This window comes from Pterocles gutturalis, unplaced genomic scaffold (assembly GCF_000699245.1).
Source record: "Pterocles gutturalis isolate BGI_N339 unplaced genomic scaffold, ASM69924v1 scaffold42952, whole genome shotgun sequence".
Classification (NCBI taxonomy): Eukaryota; Metazoa; Chordata; class Aves; order Pterocliformes; family Pteroclidae; genus Pterocles; species Pterocles gutturalis.
Window position 1 is genome coordinate 1 of NW_010109272.1, and position 23,005 is coordinate 23,005.

The following is a 23,005-nucleotide window of genomic DNA, read 5'->3' on the forward strand; positions in this document are numbered from 1 at the left end:
TATGATTCTATGATTCTATGATTCATGAAATCAACATGTTCAACAACCATCAAAGCACAAAAATACTGTCCAAAAAACAGTGGTCTGAATAGTGGTTAAAAAAAGTGGTCCAAACATTGCTGTCAAATATTTTTTAAACAAAAAAGAAAGGCTGTTAAATTAATTCTATGAAATAACATGAATGCCAGCAGAATCATTTTTTCATTAATACCTACATATTTTTGAGAAAAATGGGTGAAAATATTTTAAAATTAAATTGTCATTGAAAAAACCCCTTTTCTGGACAGTTTTGACACTGGTTATTGAGAAAAAAAAAAAGTGGAGCTCATCTTTGCCAGCAATTGCTGCCAACAGCAACATTTACCAGCAGCGTTTCTGGCAGCCTCTGCAAGCGGGTTCACAATCATTCAACCTCCCACTGCCATTATGAACCACCCACTTTAACGAGAGTCTATGGCTCTTCCTTCTGCAAATGCTTCCCCATACTCAACATTCGAAAGGTTCTTTATACACGAACTACAAAGAAAAGACATATGCGTATGTGTGAACAGGTAGGAACAGATACAATACATACAGCAACAAAGTTTGTCACAGGTGGTTAATGTGTTATTTTCTCTTCTTTCCAAACAAACAATCAGTCCTGGAGATTTTACTTCCCATGGAAATAACATTGTTAAATAATTATGAAAACCATTTGAGGATTTTAATTCTATCTGGGAGTTCTTATTCTCCCTCTGCCCTATGCTCAACTGTTCTGGATTGCTGACTGTTTATGAAAAAAACAGACCACTAAACTATTATGTTTATTCACAATGCAGAAAAAGAGAAGTGCTCTGATGTCAAATTTGTTTTTCTTTCAGCCTTCATGCTAAGCCATGTAGGACTAGCCTGTGAATAAGGAACACAAAGTGCTGGAAGAGAAGTGGAAGCATGCCCAGATGTGAACAGCAAGATGGTTCTGATGAAAAAAATGAAATAACTTCTTGAGATAATTGCCTCCATAAAGAGTGAAAGTATTCTGAACTCTGTGGCCTCATGCCATTTCTTATTTTTGTGCCACATCAAAAGAAAGTGTAACTGGAACAATTTGTCACTCGTTAACAGATCGCACTGACGAACACTACAGAAGTTCCATCTAGGCTTTGGATACTCATTTATTTTGGTATTTCGTCCAGATTCAAAACATGAGCACGTATACCTGCACCTACACACTTGTACACACACACACGAGTTCACATTAAAAATACCTATCCTGGGTTTCATGTGTTAAATTATCACTGGAGTATTTTTTAACAAACCAAGCAATGATGATCCTTTCTACTTCTAAATATCCTGTTTTGCCTTCATACAAGTGTTACTTCTGATAAAATCACAAGACAGTTCTTCAGTGTAAATTAAGTACTGTGAAGGTAACTATACCAATTCAGATATTCACCATCAAATAAAGTTGGGTTCTTCAGGGTTTTAAAGAAGCTATGGCAAAACCTTATGGCATGACCACAAAGAAGCTCCCCAAAGACAGAAACAAAAAACCCCTTCTTTTACTTGTCAAACTGTGTTTTTTCTACTTAGAATCACAGAAGAATTTATGTTGGAAAGGACCTGTGGAAATCATCTGGTCCAATACCTTGCCCCCAGCAGGACTTTGTCATTAGATCAGGTTTCTCATGGCCATGTCCCGCCAAGCTTTGAACATCTCTCGCCAATATGGAGATCCTACCCCTCTAAGCAACCAATGTTACCTCACTTACTTACACGTAGCTATCAATTTTCAGCCCTCGTGATCTATCAACACCAAGCTAAATGCAGCTTGACTGAGAGCCGCTGTATTTACAGACTGTAAAGTCACTAAAGAGTTTCAATGATCCCCTGGTGGCAATGTTATGGACAAAGCATTTTTAAGAACAACTTTCTCCCCAGAAAGCTCCACACCTCTTCCAAAAGAGACTCCACCAGTCACATGTCCCTTTTTCCTTCCATCTCTCCTGTTCCACTCATTTGAGTAACCCCGTGAATTTCTGCAAGTTTTGTACAATGGCTTTTGGAAAGGTTGCTTGAGGCACTTACAGATCTCCTAGTTCTGTTAACATCTCAAAAAAAGTGTTATGCTTTCCTGCTGTTAGTGCCATGCAAACATCTGCTACTGGTAAATGAACCTGCTATTCTACATTTCAGAAGACTTGGTGGGGGATCACCACTGCACTTTGCTCCTAAGTAACAGCCACTGCTCTAAAAGTTTATGAACTCAGGATAAATCTGCAAAACAATGGGACACTGAATTCAGAATGAGAGAGCACCAAGTTATAGCAGCAGACTTCTCAACAGTGCAAGCAGCAATCTTCACACAACCCTGGCAGCTACACCACTGTACATTACACAGCAGCAATGGAGCTGTTTTAGCCAAGTTTCTGAGGAACTCTTTCTGTTCAGAATGAGGAAAAGGGTAACACATACAAAAATACTAGTTGGAATATTTTAAAAACGGCTGAACAAGACTAGCACAAAAAAGACTCAATCTGGTTATCCTTCTCAGGTTAGATAATACAGGTTCCTCAACTATGTTTTTATGGCATCATTTTTGTCAATGTCTGTTAAGCAATATGGCATTTGTCAAGATCACAGGAAAGACAGATCCTAGATAACAGTTTAACATGCGTGAAAGGACGATACACAGGAAGTAATGGCAATATTAGAAACAGCCTGAAGGCATGTGCCTAGGATTTCCTAAGCCAAGTAATCAATTTTGCTATTATTTTAAAAACTCAGAATTCTTAAGCCATTCCAACCTGCTTCATGCATTACAAACATTTTCAGCCAGAACTGCAATCTGGGATCAAAAAGGCTCTGAGGAGACTTAATAGCAGCCCACCAGGAGAAAAGGGGAAACACTCTTTTATCAGGGAGCGCAGTGACAGGACAAGGGGTAACAGTTATCAACTGAAAGAGGATAGATTTAGGAAGAAATTCTTCATTGTGAGGGTGATGAGGCACTGGAACAGGTTGCCCAGAGAAGCTGTGGATGCCCCATCCCTGGAGGTGTTCAAGGTCAGGCTGGATGAGGCTTTGAGCAACCTGGTCTAGTGGAAGGTGTCCCTGCCATGGCAGGGAACTGGAACTTGATCATCTTTAAGGTCCTTTCCAACCCTACCCATTCTATGATTGTATGGATTATAAGGATGTGTCACTTTCTATAAAACTTTAATGTAAATTGGGTTACAACTCTGATGATGAAAGGGAAAGGAAGGAAATACTGGCTTAAGAGAAATTCGGTTACATGTTACTATGTTAAAACTAACAATTTTGGATGCAGCTAAATCAATTTAAGACATAGGACAAGCTTTCTAAAAAAACCCATTTAAAAACAATCAAAAGCTTAAATAAAAAAGTGCAGTACAGTGCTTGACAAGAATCTCCTCTAAATATCATCTTTTATCAATGAATACTTTATGCTGTCCAGTACCTCTGTAGCTTTGCAGCCTCTGACGATATCTCAGGAAAGACAGTAGTTGCTTCTGGATAGTTAGAAAATGTCATTAAAATAAAATCCATTAATTTAACTGAACTGAGGAAATTGTACACTGTCTTTTCAATTTTTCCTCTGGGAACACAGAAAAAAGAAAGTTCTATACCTATAAACTCCCCACATTTTCATAACCACTACAGACCTGTACAAGCTATACGAAAACATATATACCTTAAGACTTTTAGTGCACTAATGCAGAAGAAAAATACGTACAAGCATCAGTAAATACCGTCCTTTATTTTGCCATTTCCAAGTACTTAACAAGCTCTGCAAAGATAACTAAAACCTCTTTATTATGAAACCAGACTTTACAGATGTACTGTGATGTCTCTGGTCCTTCTGTAACTGCAAGTGGTTACTGGTTCTCTTATAGTGCTGGAACTTGATTTTACATTTATTGCACTGAGACCACAGGATTTTATATGTTTAGATGAGCTACCTTTCATATGTATCTAAATGCAGCATATCATGGAATATGGATTAACAGACCTCATCTAGAAAAAAATCCTTTATTTAAGAAAGCAAGTTGATTTTAAAGATGGAAAATTTCCAAACTGTGCTTTTTGATAAAACTGCAAATTTCTCCAGATCTGCTGGTAGAATTCAGAGAAAAAGCCTGACCTAGAGGACATAATACGTCATAAATTAATTTACAGGAGAGACAAATCCTTCATTTTTTAATCTCACTTCTAATTCTGTCAAACTTTCCTGAAAAAGTGAAAAGGTCAAACATCCGATAATTTAACTTGTAACATGTTCTCCTTTGTACATCATACCAGGTTGAGGGATGATTTACTTAATTATACAGTACTATTAATGTAATTAGTATATTACATCCTCTGGATCAAATTTTGCCCTCATTTCCACCAGACAGACTTACTGTTTTATTAAGGGCAGAATTTGGAGCAGTTAGCTCTCTCTCCTTTTACATGTATTTAAGAAGAGAAAGGCATTTCAATACTGTACATAGTCTGAAATTTTTGAAAGATACTTTAAAATATACTGTCCTTACCAATTCGTCTAATTTTGTATTTATGCACCAAAATCAGATGCTTAGTTATGTATAATATAGACACACACTTAAGAGAGAAGTGATGATGTTGTTTTGAGTATTGCCTGTTAGAGGAATCATAGTTAAAACAATTGGGTAGCCATGCGCACTTGTCTTCAGGATTGAAGCCCCTCACTCTTTAGCTGAAGATCTTTGTCACTAGAGTGCAATTTAATGGATGTATCACTTAAGAGTCATCTTCCATGAGACTGTGAATAATAGGTAGCCTGAACACTCATTTTCTATGTGTGATGACCTCTTACAGAGTAGTTATAATATACTTAAGTCCTCCAAGGGCATGAAGACAGACACTACCCAGCTCAATCCCACATAACACCCAGTGAATACAAGCCCTTGAGAGACAATAGCGAAGCCTCTCAACTCAGTATATCCTCCTCTGATTTATAACCCAAATGTATATGTCTTGAACAAGCTAAACAAGGGAAGAAATGGATTTACAGCTGATAGCCTATCAACCACTACATTTTGAAATACAAATCAAGAGTCTTAAGGGATCTAAACCAGTTTCATAGTGACGAAGGCTCATATAAACACACATTTACCAAATGGCAAATAATAATTCTTACAGATTTATGTTTACTTGTGAAAATGAGATTACCAAAAAAATGTATTAAAAGAATGCTACAGATGATTAAAAAGTATAGCTTTCCTTGTAAAAATATACCATGAGGAAAAAGACTTCAGGCAATAACACGCAGTGGACTAATTAGAAGAAGAAAGTAGGCCATCTTACAAAAACCATACTGTTTAATCAGGCCATGAAAGCAATGCAAAGGGAGTAGCAGAACACTGCAAGTTGTCGAGTCAGATCTTTTCATTTCAGTAAGAGGCACACAGATCAAAGGATTAGACTCTATCATAGTATCACACTGATGCATACATACAAAGAAAGTAGGGCATTTACACACACTCACTTTGGTGCTAGAATTTTAATACTGTTTCACAATTTATAGGTAAGTGCGAAAAAGCATCTCTTGCCTCATTACCAAAGACTACAAGTTAAACTACTATATTCCCTACAGAGCTTGTCACACTTCAGTGAAGAACAAAAATATTTTGGGGGGGTAAATGTCTTAATTCAAAGTGTCAACTAACACATTTAAAGCCCTCTCCCATATTTCTGCCACACTCACATTCAGACAAACTATGATTTGCTTTATGCAGAATAAATAAACCCATTCTTCTCCCGTCAGTTCTGGGACTGGGATGTTCAGAGATAGAGCAGAGGGAAAAGGAAGGGAAGAAAGCAGTGCTCCGTACACCAGCAAAAACTAGACAGACAGGCTACAGCCTGCTGAAAGCCAAAACCAAGCTGCCCAGATGGTGCTTAGCTCTAAGACAGTCCGGATCCATCACAGAGCTGAAGTAGCAAAGGCCTAAGGCTGCTGGAAAGCCCTTGTAGGGTATGTTTGCACGACTTAAAAGCAAAAACTGGTTTGAAATAAAGTTATGATCATATTTTTAACTGGAAGTCATAAAGATTCAGAAGTTTTCCACTGTTCTTAATACGAAACATAAATAGTTCAGCAGCAAGGTGGAAGAACCATCTGCAAGACAATGAAGAGTTTTACAGGTTTTGCCTCCACTAAGTGTTTTGAAAGTGAAAACTTGAAAAAATCAAAACAGCTTTATGAGTAAAATGATCTTTTTCATAATAGTTGAAAAGCAGTTATAGAAAAGTTATCACAACTTTAGGTACCACCTCAGTCATCGGAGAGCACAAAACATAAAGGAAATCTTCAGGCAGATGTTCTATGCAGTTTACAACACATGAACCCTTGCAGCTTACGAGAACACAGATCAAGACTGTACACTCAAAATGATTCAGCCTAGAAAGATACTGCTCTGTCTTCTGCGGTAGAGATGCTCTAAGTCATGATCTGCACACTGAAGTTATCTTACAAACCAGAGCAAGGGTCCGAGCAAGGCACCCTACTAGAACAGGATACACTTCACAGGGAACCAGAGTCTAGTAAACCTCTCTCTACGAGACAGCTTCTATGAGAACTTCCCCCTATGAGAAAGACAGTATGAAAACACAGTGATAAATAGCGAACATCATCAGGAAGTTTGGAAGTTCATACTGGATAGTTAGAATAGCATTTGAAAATTATCATAAATGATGTTTCTTTCTGTGATTTACAATGTATTTTGTTCTGACTTGTATAAGCCTGCCTTGTATAAAATCCTTAATACTTCTGTGTTTGTCTTTGTGGCTGCAAAAGAATAATGCAAATGGAAAAAGACAGAACCAGACACTTCTGGCTTGGCTTGAAATAAGCCAAATTTGACTGAGTTCTCTTTTTATCTGCACATGTTTAGCTTCCAAAATTGTAAGAGCTGAAGTTGGTGCAGATTACATTCTCATTTTTGTAAATTCAGCTTTGAATTATGTAGTTGGTTATATAGCTAACACAATTATATTTTTCTTTGATGGAAAGACTATAATTATAAAAGCTTTTGCAGCTCCCAGACTTTATTAAAAAATTAATCCCTAAGAAAGTTCACCATGCAAACACAAATGTCCAGGGACAACTGTTTTACTTTCTTACGTCAAGCATCCTCTTAAACAGTGACATCAGCATACATGGGGCCATGAAGAACATTCAAATGTTTCCTTTTTTACACCTAACTTTTGTAAGTATGTGTTTAAAAGACCTGCACGGGACAGTGCCAGTGAGTAACTCATAAAAGTTTGATGAAAAAATAGTCCTCAAGAAAGACAAAAAAAAAAAAAATCTAAATATTAAATAATCTCCCTAGTCTGTAAAACTGCATTCAAAATACTGCATACTAGTGTGCTTTGCCCCCTCAGCTCATCCACTTTCGTACTTCTCTTACTTTTTGAAATAAAAACACAATGTACATCCTATGCTTTAAGTCAAAGAAATGAAGTTTACTACTTTAGGATCTGTTCTAGCAAAGAATCTGTAAATTTTGTCTTAATTTCCACCATCTATTTTTGTGGCTCTGCTACATAACACTAACTGCACAAATACCTACACTAAGAACATTTCTGTGTACTCAACTTTATTCCCCTTCAACACAAAATAGATCGGTTTCTTTGAATCCTCCATGGACCGGATCAGCTCTGCCATATTTGAAGACTGATCACCTCCTTCCCTCTTGATCCCCGTAGTGCTTCTCACTCCCTTAGGTGCAGTTGTGTATGACTGCTGGTAGACAAATCTGGAAAACACCTGGGACTGGACAATGGAAGTTATTTTTTTCTTTAAAGCCAGTGTTTTTTGCTAATGCTTGCTTACCTCATTGTCTGACTCCACAAGCACTTGATCATATTCACTAAGAGCTACTAGGAACATGATAGATGTGACGTTTTCAAAGCAATGTATCCATTTTCTTCTCTCTGATCGTTGGCCTCCTACATCCACCATTCTGCAAAATTAACATCCACATCAACTCCATGAACTCCTTAACAGACAAACACACAAGCACCCACACAATGACAAAATTCAATAATTTATTTCAAAACACAGTTTGTGGGGTTTTTTTCTTAATGATTTTTACCATTAATATTTAATGGCCTCTGTTGTAACTAGACAGTTAATCTGTTGTAAGTAGTTATTTGCTTTTAAGGCTGATGTATTTTTGGTATTTAAATTATTGTGGGTCTCAAACCCCTCACGTTTCTGAGATATAAAAGTCTCACAAGCCATGATAGGGCAATGTATGCCCTCTGTACTCAGCAGATACAGATGTAAAAAGAACAGACTTGGTGGTCTGCCTTTTTCCCCCCCAAATCACCAGAGTCAAAATTCCCAACTAGTTAAAGCTGCCTGTGATGGGTTTACACAGCCTCTTGCTAGCTATTATGAAGAAAGTTAACTCTGTCTCAGCTTAATCCAGGACGTTGCCCATTCTAAGAGGACAAATATGTATCTACTAAAATTTTTAATAGCCAAAATTAATACTCCAATTTGCTTGCAGTGTATTCCCACTTCATCCTGTGTCTCAGTGGAACTAAATACAAGTGTTTAACTTGTAATTGCAATTGCATAGTTATTTTTTTAAACAACTGTATTTGCATTCATGTATGGTGATTTCTCTCTAAAGGAGAGTAATTTCTCTCTAAAAATAAACTACACGAGTGCTAACTTTGTATTCCACAATTTACATGAATTATGAGGACACAACTGTATTTTCAGATTATTATTCACAGTGAAACTTTGGGATATATTACTGAAAGATGAATTACATGTTTTCTATCAGTAATAACTACATTCAGAAAAACACAAACCTAATTGTCTTTCATCCTTTTCATATCTTTCACATCAGCACCTTATTAAGTGTGGACAATCACATGAAAATATAATGACCAAGCTCAAATTTTAAAAACCTAGAATAATTCCTTTTTATGCTTTTAGCCAGTATACTATAAATGGCATTACTAATCTAAAAGGAAACATTAGAAACAAAGCAAGTGGGTGTTAGAACTTTCATTCTACCTGAAAATGACGCTTTGTAAGTCGAATGGATATTCAATGATTCCTGTTGTTGGGACTCGAACCCTGAGCACATCTTGCTGAGTTGGCAGATAGGTGGAATCTGCTATGCGGTCCAAGTCGTTAAGATAGCTATAGACAGGGAGAAACAACAGGAATGCAAGACAATGACACCATCATCCCACTGAGGAAAAGAGAAAGGAAGACTTGGGAATGGAAATGGGCTGTGGGTCAGGAAGAAATACAACAGAAAAAAGAGCATTATCGGCATAAAAGAGAGGATGAAGTATAAAAATGTGCTCCATCCTCTCTTCCTGTACACTTTTTGTTTCAAGCAAATTCTACAGAAGGGCAGCATAATTATTCTGGTTTTTTTTCCATACAAGTTTGCTTGGCTTTCACACAGAAATTCACCAAAGATTCTAAGTTTTCAATTACCATAATTCCAGGCAATTTAGAGACAAATAATATTATAAAATGTGTGAGAAACACAAAATTGCACAGTTTTGTTTGAATATACAACATATTTCTTGATATTCATTCTGCAGTGTCAACACAGATAAATGGTTGGAGAAACACGAATCTCCCAAGGAGCAGTGAACTGTTATAGAATAGATCATTATCACTTATAAAATGATAGGAGGATAAATGGTACTGTTTGAATAAATAAAAATAATTTTAAAAAAAGGGAAAACCCTACCCACTTATAAATTAAAAAAACTCTGGATCTTGTTATCAGAACACAGCACTGATTATTTAGTGGGATCTCTGGCACCTGAAAGTCCTGCATTTACACTGAAACTTTGATTAAGTTAACACTCCTGCACCACATGAAACAGACCACAGTTGGTCAGCGAATAAACAAAATTGCTATAAAATTGCTTGAAAAGGTTCACTAACTACAACATAAAACTCTTCTGCTACTGCTTAATGGTGGGTTTCAACCATAAAGCACCAGTGTACTGGAGGTTTTAATTAACTCTCATAGAAGAGATGCTTCAAAGAAGAAGTGTGGCGATGTGTGTGATAGCCTGTTTGGGTCCAGCAGCTGGACACCTCATGAAACCAGTACACCAGGAAGCTTGGACTCTCTCCATGGTACATGTCTGGGAGAAACACTGCTGCAGGAAATTAGTATCTTGGGCATTTGGTTACTTCCCAACACAAGAAGTAGAGTTAGTCACTGAGAAGATAAATTAACCTACAAATGCCCTCATTCATTCTAGGGGAGGAGAGCAATGGTCTTGTAATTTATCAAATTATGATCAAGTTATTAATCTCCGAACATGTTCTTTTCCCTGTAGTTATTAGTGAAGGTGCTCTTTTAAAATAAACCCACACAAGAAACAGTTAGACCTCTTCTAGATACTCTTGAATGATTTCTTAATGAAATTGTGAAAGCAAGTTATCCTAAAAAATAACAGAAACAAGGCAGTTTGACTTCTACCTTACAGCAAAAATACAGAAGAATTAATTTGTTAGGTCTGGGAGGGACCCAAAACCATTATCAAATCTCCTTCTGGATGATTTCATTCATGAAGATTAATCCAATAGTAAACACTCAATGTGAGAAAGTTACACATAGTTAAAAAGATGTATTGAACCACATCTCAGATCATTCAGAAGCTACTACTCTGAAAAGACTTTTCTGAGAACACTGATTAGTTTCTGCCAATAAGAAAAAGGCTTGAGAGTCTGAGCACTTCATCTGCCCCTACGTATTTTACACAAAAAGCAGAATGAACAAGCAAATCATCAATTTGTTTGTGAAAAAAAAAAAAAAAGTGCAAGTGAACAAAATCCATAAGCACCACAATAATAAACGGACAGATACCCTGAACTAGCTTCTTTTTCCCTCCCCATCCCTCAAAAAATGGTTTTGGTTTTGTTTTGTGACTGTATTTTGGAAGGGTACAAAGAAGCATTGCAGGTCAGTGGTATTAATGAGAGCATGAGAATTTTAACTGAGTAAATTAGTAGGTGGCCCATTTACACATGTCTTGTTGCATTTCTGCGGCAAGCTTCAGCTGTGGTCTCCAAGATGAGCCTGGTTACTGCACCTCTGCACCATCACCACAGTGGACATGTTACTAGGATACGCTTTAATTCACACCATTATTAAACAGTTATGTTAAACAGTTATATCATGTGTGTCACTGGAAACCATTAACCATTGATGAGTATTTTTTTTTTATCCTAACACAGATCACTGATGCAATTAAGTTCTAGAAGCACTATTTTATCCTTAAAAAAATACTTATCTTTTCCTCATTCTCATTCGATTCTGCTCAAATTCTGCCGATTCAATTACTAAACAGCAACCTTGTCACTCATTTCACCCACAGCACCTTACAGAGCCTGTACAGTCCACAGAAAAGTCCTTATGCATCCTTATTGAGTCCTATTTCTTACCCTAGATCTCTTCACTTAGCAGATCAAAGGATGTTGGGCTCTCTAAGAAGTGTCCGAAATTACACATTCAATCCCAGAATCAAAGAAGCAAGAGTACCTCAGAGAAAAAAGATCTGATAGCATGCACGAAAATCCTTTAAAAATAAAATAGCTGTGATATTGACAAATCATAATGAGAATTTAGAATACATCCTGCATTTTTTGTTTTCAAATAAAGACATTCAGCCACTTTTCCTTCTAACCTAAAACTTAATAAAGAAGCATATTATTGTATGCATTTATTTAAATTAAAATGTTCCATTTCTTTGTTGCACAACCTTACTTTTAAATCTTTTATAATTGCTACTCTCATGCTGTGAGTGTACAGCAAACAGTCAGTTAAATTCTGTTTATGTAGCAAAAGAAATTTTCCTTTTAAATTTTGACTTGTTGGGGTGTTTTTCTAACAGAGACATTCCTGATGAAGGACTACTTGTGCTGGAAATCAGATTTTACTGAAGTTTGTGCATTGTTGCTCTGAAGCAAAGGAGCAGATAAGTTCTGCTACAGACTTTTAACAGTTCTGTAGATCAGTTACACTTCTCGTTACCATATGAGGATGTGTAACTTCACATTCTGCTATGAGATTCAAGGCGATTAAACTTTTCTGAAAATCATTCGGAAAGCTTTGTCTGCAGCAGCAACAGAAAGTTCCCTTCACGATGCTCTAAAAAACATTAAAAACTCCTTAAGTCTCTCTTAAAATTCATGTAGCCTCCAAAAAAGTAGCACAACTAATTAAAAAAAATATTATCTTTAGGTAAGAACATCATTGGGAGTGACATCAGGGTCTTTCTTTTCCATTGTACCCAGTGCTTCTTATCACATCCAAAGATTTTTGATGTATTGCAGAAAAGAATTGTCTCCAGTCAAGTGCTATCTTGCTAAATTACCAGTGGGAACAAATTGACACACTTATGCTCAACACATTATCACGACTTCTGTATTAATTGCATAACACTATACTGCTATGTCCATAGCACTATTATAGACTAAAACCCAAGACATTTTCTCTTCTCAAAGCACAAGAATAGATTTTTGCATAGCATCAAAAGGGGTTGGGTGAGAGTCTGATTTTTCAAGTAACTGATTTGTTGGGTTGACTCACTATTTGAAAAGGCTGAGAGGGAATACATGAATTAATACACGTGACCATTCACATAAAAAGAAAAGACAACTGTAATACCATTAATATTTAAAGACCTACTACCAGCACACACAATTTTCACATATTACTTATTGTTGCTGTTCCCCTAACACCGAAAAATTAATTTATTTGGTTTATTATAGTTTAATTAACTGCCACAAGAAAGACTTAAATTTTCAAATCTTCCTCATACCAAAGGGTTGGAAATTTAACTTTTTCTTCCCACATAAAAGCTGGGATTTAAAGAAATACTCTGGTCATCACATGAATGCCGTACTACATGCATAGGCTTTAAGCATCCTACAGCTTATTAAACTAACAATTTATTTATATTTAAATTAACTTAGCAAGGAGCAACTTCAAATAAAAACATCAAAACATGCTAGCTAACGCCAGTTCTTTTCCACCTTCAACTGTGCTGGCTCAAGCCCCACTCTAGCTGCACCTCTGTTTGTCCCCAGCTGCCAGTTCTTTTGCTTGTGCAACGGCTTGGTAACACATTTCTCTCAAAACTATCTGAAATGGTGAAGAAACACTAGCGAAATTGTTCAAATTAAGCTAGTTTATGTGACTGATGCAGCCTGGGGTGTGGGAAGCCCATAAGATCCAGCAGGAAAGCAGGGTGGAGTTACTTCCTCCACTGGCTTATCTGCAACCAGAAAATGACTTATGAACCCAGAACTATGTGAAATGTCTGTGAATTCAGATCAGTTAAGAGTGAAAGAAAATGATGATTTTTATTGACTTTTTTTTATATTGGCTTATTAAAAAAATGATTCACAATGGCTTTGAAGTACTCATCTAATGCAGCCCTAAACAAAGTACTGACAAATATATCGCTCACCTGGGCAAACAAATCCTGTGCGCACACAAAAAAAATAAGCACATAAGAGATATGCACAGGGTATTTTAGGGTAAGTGCCTAACTCAAAATGTACGTACAAATACTGCAATCAGTCTTTGCAATGCAACTAACTCTCCAGCGTCTACTAGGAAAGGCTACACACACACTCCTGCAAACAAACCACAAGAGTTGTCATAAACATGAACTTCCACAAAAAGACTGTTGCCAACAATTGCTCAAGCCAGATGTTTCCTCAGTTTATTAACTTCAAAATTTAAAATCATAATAACAATAGGGACATTGGAAATAGCCTGGCAGCTGTCCTGAGTTTTAGTCCAAAAGCGGGTAGCCACCAGCATTACCACGTAGAATTCAGTTCTATGGGTAGCAGCAACTGTGCAAGCCATTTATGTCTCAACTATATGGCACTCTGAGTTTATTTTTACCTCCTGCTAAGAAATGTCTTGCTTTGATGAGACACACTGTAGCTATATGGCTTCTCAGCCTAACAGCACCTGTTAAGCTAGGCATTATATAAAGGAACAAAAAAAGAGAAAATTGTACAAAATTACTTAAAAAAAAAAAAAAGCCAAACCACATAGGTCTGAGTAAATTTATAGTACAGACCAAGTATAAAAAATTAATTATACCTGTGATTAGTTTTGTAAAAATGAATTTTAGTGGCTGCTGAGGCAATTTTCCAGGGGGTTGCTATAGTGACAGTCAGAAGGAACATTGCCCAGGCGATGTGTGTGCAATGAGCTGCTGGCAGTGGCCCTCCCTTGATGTCAGGAGAAACTGCCACTGTCTCACAGCACGCTTGTGATCTGCGCACTGACCAGAAGCAGAGGGAGCCTTTTGTTTCCCAGGCAGCACTGAGAGAGAAGTACTTATTTTTAATGTACTTTGTATCACCTATGACAAGGTTCCAGCTTCGGGGCAACTGCCCTGCTATGGACGTGCTAAAGATGCCCTTGACAGAGACCACATCCAAAGGTACTGTTTGTCTGCATTTTAAAATAAACAGCCAGAGCAGGATCATGGAAGTAGACTGACTGGCTCTGCACTTCCCTATGTGCCTTTCCATACAGAAATCAGGCAAAGAGGTGAGGCTCTTAACCTTAATAAACAGACCAGAGTTGTTTTAACCAATAAGCTTCTTCAAGATGTTAAATATAACCCCCATCACCATGATCAGGTAGCTCAACATACAGTCTTAATTCGTTTCCCAGAGCTACATCACCTAACAAAGACAGACCTTCAAAATTTATTTGAATTTATTTTTACTGAATGAGGTCAAGATGAAGAAAGATGAAGTGGGCACCTCAAACACCCTCCTCCAGCCACGAACATTACTTGAGGTTAGATTTTTGTTGCAAGTAATCAGGTGATAAAGTAGCATTTTCTCAGGAATCATTTCTTAAGGCAAATTTCTATAACTTTACAGTAAGTTTAGTGTATAGCCTAGTGTATAGCCTCTTCTTAAACAAGAGAAGCCATTAAGGCATAGGCAAATGTACAAAAGCTACAGCTTTCATCCGTCTGTAACACTCGTTTCTCTTTCCCAGGTTAAAAATGAGATTGCTCTGTTCAGCAGTACTGCCTAACAACTCTTCCCAAACTCAGCAGACGAAACTGATACAGCATGATGAATTAATATTCACCAGTGCACTAATAAACCCTAAGCTTAGAAGGAGCTTGCCTGCGAGACCTTGTGAGCACAGGAGAAGTCCCCGGGGAGCAGAGTGCCTCTGACACGCTCTGCTGAGGAGAAGGGATCTGCCTGGCACCACACGAGAAACGTTCCCAGAGAAATCTCTAAAACAAAACCAAACATGTTGAGGTAGAGGTAATTATTGACACTGATAATAGGGTCTGTCTAAAACCAGTAAAGATGTCTTGTTGCCAGCCAGCCAGCAAACAACATGATGGTTTCTCAATCTATATGGGGAGAATGACAGTACAGGGAAAAAAAATACAAAGTTTGTTGTTTAACAGAAAGTTTGTTGTGTGATTACAGCATAACCACAGCTATAGAAGTACGGCTTACCAGCAACATTTAATATGCAAATACTTTCACTGTGTTCAACCACATATAAGACAGATGTGGCATGGCTGACTTTTTCCAGGTGTAACAGAAACCATAAACGTTTACATCTTTTCAACCCTAAAGCTCTTACATTTAATGCAAAACCCGAGTATTTTCCTAGAAGTAATTAAGGTAGTTCATAGGTATGATCCTCTGCTAAATGCTCTCTCTCATACACACACAGTGGTGATGGAAGTGAAAATAAAACCCAAACCAAAGTCTATGACTAAGGCTAATTAACTAAACTATTTAATTCGATTTTATATATATCGCTGTCTTTGCTTTGGAGCCTGGTTATTCTGGAATTGGGTGGGACTGCCCTCCATACTGCTGTTGGGGTTTGGGATGGCTTTTTTTGGGGCTGAAGGTTTTTTGTTTGTTTTGCAAAACTCTGAACTAGCTGATGAGACTACTCCAAACTAGCACTAATTTTGACCATGAGCTGGAAAACAAGCTTTGAAAGGGAAAAGCCTTTTTCTGCATTTTTAAAAACGTACACTATTTGCTTGTCTTTCAACTCCACATATGCAGAATGTTGAAGTTGCTGTAGCAGGATTCTTCCTACCTCACAGAGCTGCCAGAGTAACTGACACAGTAGTCCTCTTTGCTAACATGCTGCAGCACAGTAAATTGAATAAATTTTCAGTGTACAAACATGAACCGTGAACAAAGCTGAGTGTGAGTATTGGCCACATTTTCAGAATTTCTGTAGAGGTTTGCATTTCTGAGCCTCTACATCATTAGTGAAAAGTTGAGGCACGATTACCAGTTTCCAGAACTATCTAATCTTAATCTAAAGTAAACAGAGTAAACATAAGACCTTTGCAGTAAGGTAGGAAGAAGTCTGCATTGTGTTCTTTTCACCATTATCCCACCAAAATCCTACCTAGCCGTCTCCCTTGATTTCCTACATGGCTAAAAGCCAAGCTTAGCAAAGGCTAAAATAAACCAAGTCATTAAATGAAAAAATGCTTGTGCAAACTTTTCTTAATAGGAAATGAGGTTTAAAAAATTATACAGATACTAAAACCATGTTCAGTTCTGCATGAAAAAAAAAATCCTAGAAGAAATACAGGCTGTATACCGCTTCATATAACCCCATTTCGATTTCTGAATTTCCCTAGTTCTGCTGCACAATCTTCAGTTTTTCTATAGAATGCAGTGCTTTGGTACGCAGCAGACTTCAAGTCCCATCTTTCTTCAAACCTTCCTTTTATATTTAAGGACTGTATCTAAGGCATAAGATAAGGTTAGCATGGTTCTGCTGGTAGTACTTGATCTTAATCTTCAGACATTCATTTTTATTTGATGTTCTTATCTTACTGCAAACCTTTCACAAGTAAGACTGTGTAAACTGTGAATACACAAAAGCAAAATCTACCATTCTGCAACATAAATTGTCCCCAAATACAGCTTTAGAACCTTCAAGTACAATTTTACAAGTGCAGGGAAGAAAGAATCAATGAACAGTATTAAAATGTTTATTAAATAACTATGTCCTTATGTATCTTACAAATTATGAGTATATATATTTTTGTCACCCCCCAACAAATTACTGTTACACAGATATCACAGACAGTTGCTCATAGTTTGGTATATATCAGTGTCAGCCGCATAGCAGATCTCAATTTAGAACAGTATAACTCCTGAAAGGCTCACACAGACCCATGATACTCTAAGAGTTCCCTACAGCTTTGTGAAATAAAAGGATGAATGTTCTGATTGCTAGAGGCAATACCAGCAAATGGAGTAAACTGCTGTAGTAAAAACCTAGATTCATACACTCATCTTTCCCCTTGTGTGTCCCTAAGCACATTCCTATTTACCACACAGTAATTGCACTGAAATGTTTCAGAAGTGGAGCATGGAAGCAAAATGTTCTTTTAAAGGACAGGTATGAAGGAGTTAATTGTTCATCTGAAGTTACAACATACTTCAAACTCAAATGGAATACTGTCATACAAAAACTACTAAATGGCCAAAGCACTACAATTCATGCAATGGCTTCACAAAAAGTATAGCTACCACAGTGGGGTAGGAAGTTGAGGGAAAATTATATTTAACTATCTGAAGTGTTACAAAACACAGCCCTGGAAGGGAAACTAAATAGATATCCTCAGTGCTCGTGTAGCAAGTCCTTGGTTGGAGGTACATGTGACATAATACTTTCATCTCATGGGACCAGAGAAAGATGATGTTTTCCAGTAAGGCTCTGGAACACGTTATAGTTCTGAACACCTACTACCTTTTCTTCATGAAGGGAAAAGCCCTTAGTGTCATATTGGGGAAAAATTATGATAGATCTCCACAAGTTCTAGTCGCAACAAAAATTCTTCAAGTTGTTACATAAATGTGAAATGTTACTTACAACAACTGTCTCTCTTACCGATAACTGTTAAGACTGTTGCTTCTCCTTTCTTCAGGCTTTGAAAAGCCATAATATAATCAGATTTCTGACTGGTAACCCATTTACATTTGCATTAAGATCTTGACACCCTACACAGTACATATTGAATGATCTCATCTGACAGAGATAAGTAAATTACTTAAGGCAATCCATCATGTGGTGCACACTGTGAACAGTATCTTAAAGGGAAGTGGTTTAGTGGTAAGTGGCTAAGTCACCCTGTAATGTATATGGGAAGTGGATAATCTCTATTTACTGATGTGCTCTTGACTTTACCATAGAGAAGTCTGGAAATTGCTTTTAAAAACAACATGAACATCCAACCTTTGGAGCATCCAATGGCAAGGGAAGAGAACAGACCGTATTTGCTGAGCCTCCAAGAGGTTCAAATCAACTTACATGATGCAGAAAATTTTCTATCTTAGACCCTACCCTCACCTCTTCTGGTAAACACACATCTAATTTATTCTTCCAGGGTACTAGCAGTGGGTATAAAAACATCAACAGTGTAGTTAACAATGACAAAGCACATCAAAAGCTGACAGAAAGTGAAAGTATAGAAACAAATAGGATATATTAGAAACCAGAAAGAGAACTGAGAAACAATAAAAGAAATAGAAAATAAAGAGGAAAATATTTAGGAAGACTATGTGTAATAACATTGACAGGTTAAAAAAAAAAGCAATACAGGGAACAGACTGAAAATACTACTACTATAAAAACACAGGAAAACTACCAAGAAAATGAGAGGCTCATGCAAGGGATGAATGAAGAACATGTGTTACGTATTGACACACACTTGACACATATGCTTACAAGAGATTTTGTGGACAACAAACAATTTCGGTTTATACATCAAGCTGGAAGAAACTACTAAGAATCATCATGACAATGGGCACTGAGTGCATATTTCTGTCTTACTACCCTGTGAATCCCAGTAGTAAGTTTTAAGCATTTTGTTTTCCTACTTTGTAACAGGAAAGGTAGCAAATTCCCTCTGGGTGTTTTATAGCTAAACATACACACTGTATTTTTGAAACAATGCTTGTTTTCTGCTAATTGCTCTTACTGGACTTAGGTATCTGAAAAGACTCTTGCAAGCACAAATATACAAGACTCTTCTAAAGACTCATACACATTGATTCACAAATCTAATTAGCAGAAATCCATAGTATGACCTAAAATAGAGTTAAGTCACCAAATCGGCAAAAACTCAAATTGCTAAACATGCTGAGCTTGGAAATTAACGAATTAACTAGTAAATTTACATTTTGCAAGGCAAGTTACTAGCAATTTGCTTCTATAGTTACTTAACAAATTATTCCCTGATATTTTTAATACTGCTCGAAAGATCAACTACGGTGACAATTTTATTAGAACTAGGTCAAAACTATGGTATTCAGCACAACCTGATCTGAAGTAGCATCAGATGATTATTTCCTACTTTGGAGAGTAAGTAATTCTCTTTTTATCCTCTAAGGCACGCACACAAAATACATACATTTATTTCAACTTTAAAAAACAGTATCACACCTGTTGTGGACCTACAAATACAAGAAATACAAAGTATAAGACAAGGTGTGCCTCACCTTCTACATACACTTGCTGCTTATTACAGTAGGGAAAAAATACAGAAGTATATACAAGATGGTAACTTGTCTCTGAAATTTTCTTTCCACCGCTTATGCACTCTGAAGTTTCTCACTTTATGCAATATTCTATTTGTTTTCTTATCACTGTAAACCGAAATACAGGATGGTATCTTTGCGGACAGCGAGAATACAAACACACCACTGTGCTTTGCACCACTCTGTGCCAAAATATGCACACACAAATTATAAAAGTGGCAGGTTGGGAAGGTAACCAGCTCCACAGGACAGCAAACTGCATAGGACAACAGGAACCCACTCCTAGTTGGATGGGGCAAATACAGCAGAAGAAGATGGTGTGGTAATAGTGTCAGACAAAATCTGAGGAGCCCTTAAGACATGCATCTGTAGCTCTACAGTGGCCTAAATTGCATCAGCACAACACTAGTAAGTTTGTCTTAACTAAATTACAAAGTGTTGTGCTAGATAAGAAGCCTCGGACTACTGTGCAGATAAATGTCACCCCAGACCTCTCATGTCTACAGCCCTGTTCAAATTAGCTTAATGGGAGCTTCATGGTGCCTTTTTGTTGTTCTTCTGTGCTTTCCTCAGTAAGAGGCTTCCACTCCTGCACACCTGACAAATGGAGACTGGAATAATATAATCACTATAATTTACATGATATTATCACAATAATTTTCACAGCTAATAAAAAGAATTCATGTGGAGGCCACAGAGGTTTTTGCCACAGCTTTAATAACTATCTTGTATTTTTTAACATTGGTCAACATCAAAACGTCATCACCCCTTACCATCACCCATTTCTTTAACAACAGACGAGAAATTTTATCTTAGCTATATGCCACATTATTCAATAGTAACCAAATGTCATGGAGTCAATCTTCAGGCAGTCCCCAGATTCCAATGTTAAATTTCACAGTGCTATTTTATCAGATTCCTGCCTCAAGGAACTAAAGGCATAACATTTCAGGCATAGTTTAGTCACATACATTTTTATTACTGTTGATCCAATAACAAGCGGGGTTTAACTTTTTAAGTGCTTTTCCAGTTGTTTTCCTGGCAGCCATGTTCTTTAAAGTTCAGGCTTTGTTTCCAAAAAAGAAAAACAGTTCAATAAAACACAAGAACCTTTGCTTAGTACTATTTACCTCACCAGAAGAACTGCAAAAGCAATCCGTGAGGGAAAAAGGAAAAACCTCAGAAAATAAGAGTTCTGGAGCATTATAATTTTTATGAATTGTATGGAGGTCTACCTTGATTGCACTTCTGTCACTACTGTCATACTACATGGAAGTATTTTTGTCCAGCTTGCATTTGTGAGTCTAAGTCCAAGGAGAGTAAGGGCTTGAACAGGTATAACAAAATAAAACAAAAACATCGGTAATTAACACTCCCTTGTTAGTATCTTACTTTATGACTTCAAATGATCACAGACTGTCATTCTGTGAAACAAACACAGATGTAATCCAAAACTAGATGTACTCAACTCCTTAAAGCATCCTCTGAATTAAATTTAGTAAGCATATATTCAAGTATGTTTGTGCTGCATATGCAAACATGTACACAGACATAGTATAAGAAGCTAAAAAGTAAAAATTACTTTGTTAGAAACAGAAAATGATACATAGTTGTTTACAGCCACCATGTACTTACTATTTAGTTGAATCTGATAACTGATACTCCCGTCGTCTATCGTAACACTCTTGAATCCCAGGGTCATTCCATAAGCTTCTTATTGCATCTACATATGGGTTCTCAAAAGTTGACACCTTCTCTACATCGACTTCTCGAACTAACTGTGCATGAGCCTAATTCAAAACAAACAAAACAAAAAAACCTACATCATTTTCTATGTTTGCTGATAGCTCATATACAGTGAACATGATTTACAGGAATAATCTTTCATATTGGCCATATCAGCAACACATATATGTATACTGAAAAATGAAGTACCATGAAAAAGGCCGTAAAGACGCAAAAAGGAGACAACCGTTATAGGGGGTTCCAAAAATGAGGAAAAACAGAAAAAAACTTCAGTTTTTAACAGAAAGTATGTAGTACTCAAGATGGATCAGCGTATTATTTACTTTTCATGCTAAAAGACACTGCTAGAATTATCAACTGAATCACTCATTAGCAACTGAACCTGGGACTCTTGGACAACATAAAGATAGAAAAGACAGTAAAACCCCAAATACCAAAATCTGTATTTATGGCAATGAACTATGTGATGGTGTAGGAAGAAAACAGTAATCTTGCTTTATTGGGAAAGACCTTAAAGAAAACAGTAAATGAATGAGAATAAAGAAGAGTACTGTGTAAATTATGAATGAATTATTATACAGTGTGTTCAAACAAAGACGAAGAGTACAAAATACGATATTATGACAGAAAGCGAACTCATAAACACAGATGTGGGCCTTTATTTCAGACCACGCTTACTATGATCCAGTATTATTTAGATGAAATGGATGAGGTATTCACATTAAAATTTGTATTTAATCTAATTTTAAATAAAGGTCTCATTTTTAATTTTAGAGTATACAAAACTTGCTTTTTAAACGAGTAGTCAACCAGCTTGACAGATTTAAACTCTGATGCTAGCTGAGATAATGGAACGGAGCAAAGGAACTTGCCTTTCAGGGAGACCGATAAAAAGGTTCCTAACGTTACCACAAATCTAACAGAAGTCACCACTAAAAAAAGTCTCAATTTATACTATGAATTACAGAGACTCTTAAAAAGTAATGTCTAAAATTGGGAGTTGCTAATAGGACAGAATCCCTAATAAACCCATCACCCTCCTAAATACTTAGAATTTAGTTAAAGCCTATGGAGTCAGAACCACTAAGCAAATACAGCAGAAAAAATTTCTAATTTGTCCTGGAAGTATTACATACACATTTCAGTAAAAAAATACACGAATGTATGTATCTGTGTAGAGACATACACACACGCAAACACACAAACACGCACCTGGAGAGAAGAAAACAGATGAAAACTTGGTCAAGCAAGGAAACTGAGGGATTCAACTCATCATTTCTAGTCTGCATTTGAGGTGAGGACACAAACCTCTTTCCATTTTAAGGTAGGTGAAGGTATACTGAAACCAGTGTTCTCATTATTTTTCAAAAATTTATCCTCTCTTTACACATACACGATCTGCACCTCCCTTTTTAGACATTCCTAGAGAACGATGATACTACTCATTACTTAACAAAATATTATACCTGCAACTGTTGTTTACAGTGTCTTAGGGGGAACATATGTTCTCTGTTATCAGAACCCAAATCTCCAAAGTCCAAGTAAAGGGTATTTTTTTTTGGACTACGCCCATGCATTCCCAAAACATTTGGACAAATCACGAAGGGTCATAGAGTCATAGAATCATTAAGGTTG

The 23,005-nt window shown here is 36.8% G+C and overlaps 1 protein-coding gene across 1 annotated transcript; it reads right to left on the reverse strand.

Annotated features, from left to right (window-relative positions):
- Positions 1 to 7,861: 7,861 nt before the first annotated feature.
- On the reverse strand, positions 7,862 to 21,414 carry LOC104461361 (guanine nucleotide-binding protein G(q) subunit alpha-like; the record flags this gene model as incomplete). The annotated part of the gene is made up of 3 exons (XM_010072919.1): positions 7,862 to 7,991; positions 9,062 to 9,190; positions 21,260 to 21,414. Coding segments are annotated over 3 exons (414 nt in total), but the record flags the coding sequence as incomplete, so codon positions are not given.
- Between the last annotated feature and the right edge of the window lie 1,591 nt (positions 21,415 to 23,005).